Genomic DNA, 3,947 nt, shown 5'->3' on the forward strand with positions numbered 1-3,947 from the left:
TTAATACATCAGCAACTCTATTAGTAACTCCACTCTTATGCTTAATGAAAAATGTGAAACTTTGCAAGTACTCAACCCATTTCACATGTCTTTGATTCAATTTATGTTGATTTCCCAAGTATTATAAAGCTTTATGATTAGTATACAACAAAAACTCCTTAGGAATCAAATAATGTCTCCACTTCTTCAATGGTTGAATAATAGCATAAATTTCTTGATCATACATAGAATACTTCCTTTCAGCATCATTCAACTTTTCACTAAAGAAAGAAAAAGGTTTACCTTCTTGACTTAATATAGCTCCTATTGCATTACCACTTCCATCACATTCAGCTTAAAATACTTTGTTGAAATTATGCAAAGCCAATACAAGTAATTCAACAACCTTTTATTTCAAAGTCTCAAAACTCTTATCAGCTCCATGCGTCCACTTGAATTCCTTTTTATCTCCCCTCATTGCACTAATACATTTGGCATCGATTTGCGACCACCAAGTGTCAAAATTGCGACGCAAATGTGTCGCCATTGCAATGGCAGCAGACGTCGTTGTTTTCTAGTTGCAAATTACGACGTCTATTCTTGGACGTCACAATTTCAATGCCTATCCGTCACAAGCTCAACATTCTATCCCATCATTGCTCTCATCACAATGGATGTGGTTCCCGTCACAATTTCGACGTCTTCACCACGCATTGCGATGGGGTGGCATCGACATCTGCCCACGGGTTCGCTGAGGCGAGAGCCTTTATAGTTCTTTCGTGGGCTTCGCACTTGCGACATCCATGGAAACTTGCAACGGTGCTATCAACGCCGTTGGCCGTCGTAATGTTTGCGAATGTATCGCAATTGCGATGCAAAATCATCAATTGCGATGGCCTCGCTATGCACGCGATGCTTATTTTATCACAATGCGTGTGCGGACGTCGCAATTGTGACATTCATGGTTAGCAATATGGTGGGGCCGCTGTAGCAGCGATGCCAACTATTGTCGCTACCACAACAGCATCGCCACAAGCATCATCTTTAGCTGCTAGCTCTAGCAAGGTGTTCGCAGTCATGTCGAGCAGTTGTATTGCTCCTTCATCAAATGCAGTTGCCCATAGCTCCCCAGTGTGGTCTTGCAATTATAGGCAGACCATGTAGCTATAATTGCATTTTGTAAATTGCTTGTCGCATTTTTTACCATACCATTCTTCATTTGTATTTTCAGACAACTTTTTCTTGCATTGCTTTCCTGCCACTTGGTTGGGGCAAGCCGGGTAGGATAGCTTGTCTGTGTTGACCTCTATAATGGTTGCTTTCACGATGCACTTTATAGCACAAGTAGAATGCACAGTTTGATCATGTATGTCATGAATTTTCATTCTCAATACTGCAAGAGGTTGTGGGGCGTAGCTAATCGATGGCTCACCATTGTCCTTAACATTGTAATCGAACCATGACTTTAACTCTGCAGTCTCTGGAATTTGGAGATTGATCATCAGTTGTGTATTACCTGTGGTGTTGAGTACTCTTCCATTGAACTCAGTAACACAGCCTCCCTTAACCACTAGAACTGTAGTGTCTTGCAAGTAGTAGCTTTGTTGCAATTCACTGTCCACTTGCTCGGCTGCTGAGCCCCAAAGCGTCAGATCATGCCTATTCTCAATTCCTATGCCATTCCTATTCCCAATATTACATGCCTATTCTCAATTCCTATGTCTGTGACCAAATGGGCCCTAAGTTCATTGGATTAGTATAGAATTAGTTTAAGGTTAAAATTATCTTCATAAACCCTACTCTTTTACACTTCATTTCAAAAATATTTGTAAGTGTTAAACCCACAAAATTTCAAAAAAAGAAAAAAGAAAAGGAAAATTCAAAAATTGAATGATCAAATCTTGAATAACCATGTAAGTATCCTTGGAGGTTTTCAACAAATCATCCTACCATGATAGTCTATCCTAGACATTAAAAACACACACATTTGGAACCTTGGAGTTGTCTTTGTCATCACACAGTTCATCTGTTTAGAACATAAAGATTTTGATCAAGAGAGGATAAAGTACCCCTTGGTATTTTATTTTGTGTTGTCTGTCATAAAGCTCACACCAACAAGAAGCCTAGACACATGTCAGAATGGTTATTTAATCAAATTTATTACATTTGTTTCTGAGGCCATAAAAATCTTATCAGCTTTTAATATCTAGCATTTGTATAATGAATATTCACCATGTTGAATGATGAATATTCACAGTAATTATCTGGACAGATTGATCTGTGCCTACAATAAATAAATATTGACACATCTTCCCATAGTGGAGGTTTAAATACAACATGAAATAGCATAGGAAATTGATACCAACAACAGTTGGGAATACGGATGTGTGAACTAAAATATGTTGCCTAAAAAAATATTTTCTAGATGGAAAAAGGCTTCTTGGCTTTCATTACTGATTTCCTCATCTATCAAAAGAGATAATGAAAACAAGAAAAGGTTATTGTCGTGCAAAAACTGTCATGACAGCCATTTCCAACCATCCACTACAAAAAACTTCTAGCAGCTACTTTTTGTTCAATTTTTTCTATAAGCTCATTGACGATCATCATTCCCAGTTCTCCACCATGCCTTGAACGAACAGTTAAAGTTTTACTCTCCACCTCCTTTGGCCCCACAACAGCCATTAATGGTATCTTCTATGTTTCTAAATTCCAAATTAGTTTGCTAAGATGCTCACCATATGATATTTCTGCTCTAATATTTTTTTTCCTCATCATTTCCACCACTTTCTGACAGTACAGTACCTATTGAATTCCAATATTAATCAGTCAACTTGAAACCCTTTGTAGGAAAAACAAAATATGAACATGCAATCAATCTATAGACTTGGGTGTCTGTTACAGGTAAAAGATGGGCTTGTACTGGAGACAGCCACAAGGTAAAATCACCAGTGTAATTCTCTATTAATATGCCAAAGAAGCGTTCAAGAGATCCTAGGATAGCTCTGTGAATCATTATTGGCTTGTGTTTCTCTGAGTTTAAATCAACACAGAATAAATCAAATTGCTTAGGCAAATTAAAATCCACCTTCATACAGATGTCCACAGTATTATTTCGATTAGAAAAATCAAAGTCAACTCCCCAAGATTATACTAATTAAAATTCATGAGTATAGGCCAAATATGTTTACCTAAATTGCTGAGCATTGCCACTTTCTTCCAAGGGCATCTTCAATCTTAAGATCAATCTTTGGACCATAAAATGCACCTCCTCCTTCATCAACAGAATAATCCCAACCCTTGTCTTGAAGAGCGTCTTTCAAAGTAGAAGTCACTTTCTCCAAAATATCATCACTACCCACTGCTTTCTCAGGCTTTGTTAATAAGTTGACTTCATAGCTCTTAAAACCAAATTGAGACAATATTACTTCTGTAAGATCTAGAATAGATCTTATTTCTTCCTTGATCTGACTAGGCAAACAGAAGATATGTGCATCATCCTGTGACAAACAATGAAACTCTTAAGCAATATAAAAGAGATAGATTGACTTGTAAATTTCAAACAAATCTTGAAACTGCAGCCCCTGACACCTACTAGATTGATGATAGATTCATTTTATCAGTTTTAAATTGGTGTTCACGTAGATGTATAACAAAACAAGTCTCGTCTCCTTGTAGAAATGATTAAAACTGATACTAAAAGAGAAAATGAACAAAGGACAAAATAAAGTGGGGTCAAATTCAAAATAATGATTTAGTGTCTAATATTCTCTATTCTTGCCTGTGAAAAATGCTCTGAATTGCCTCTTAAGATATTTCTAAATGATTACCTTAAAATCTATAGTAAACATGGTTTCTCTTGCTTGTTAAAGATTAATTTAGGGAGCAGTACCAACTCTTTTTCAACGTCTTTGAATGTTAAATACTTCATGCCTTGAAAATGGGATAGAATAAGTTATCAAGCATGT

The 3,947-nt window shown here is 36.7% G+C and overlaps 1 protein-coding gene across 1 annotated transcript; it reads right to left on the reverse strand.

Annotated features, from left to right (window-relative positions):
- Positions 1 to 944: 944 nt before the first annotated feature.
- Positions 945 to 2,664, reverse strand: LOC149552584 (replication protein A 70 kDa DNA-binding subunit A-like). Its single transcript, XM_089790212.1, has 3 exons — positions 2,535 to 2,664; positions 1,184 to 1,651; positions 945 to 1,117 (listed from the first exon to the last, which is right to left on the reverse strand). The coding sequence occupies exons 1-3, from the start codon at positions 2,662 to 2,664 to the stop codon at positions 945 to 947; spliced, it is 771 nt and encodes a 256-aa protein (XP_089646338.1).
- Between the last annotated feature and the right edge of the window lie 1,283 nt (positions 2,665 to 3,947).

The sequence above is a fragment of the Cupressus sempervirens genome, chromosome 6 (genome assembly GCF_028749045.1).
Source record: "Cupressus sempervirens isolate cs-2001-9-10 chromosome 6, ASM2874904v1, whole genome shotgun sequence".
Classification (NCBI taxonomy): Eukaryota; Viridiplantae; Streptophyta; class Pinopsida; order Cupressales; family Cupressaceae; genus Cupressus; species Cupressus sempervirens.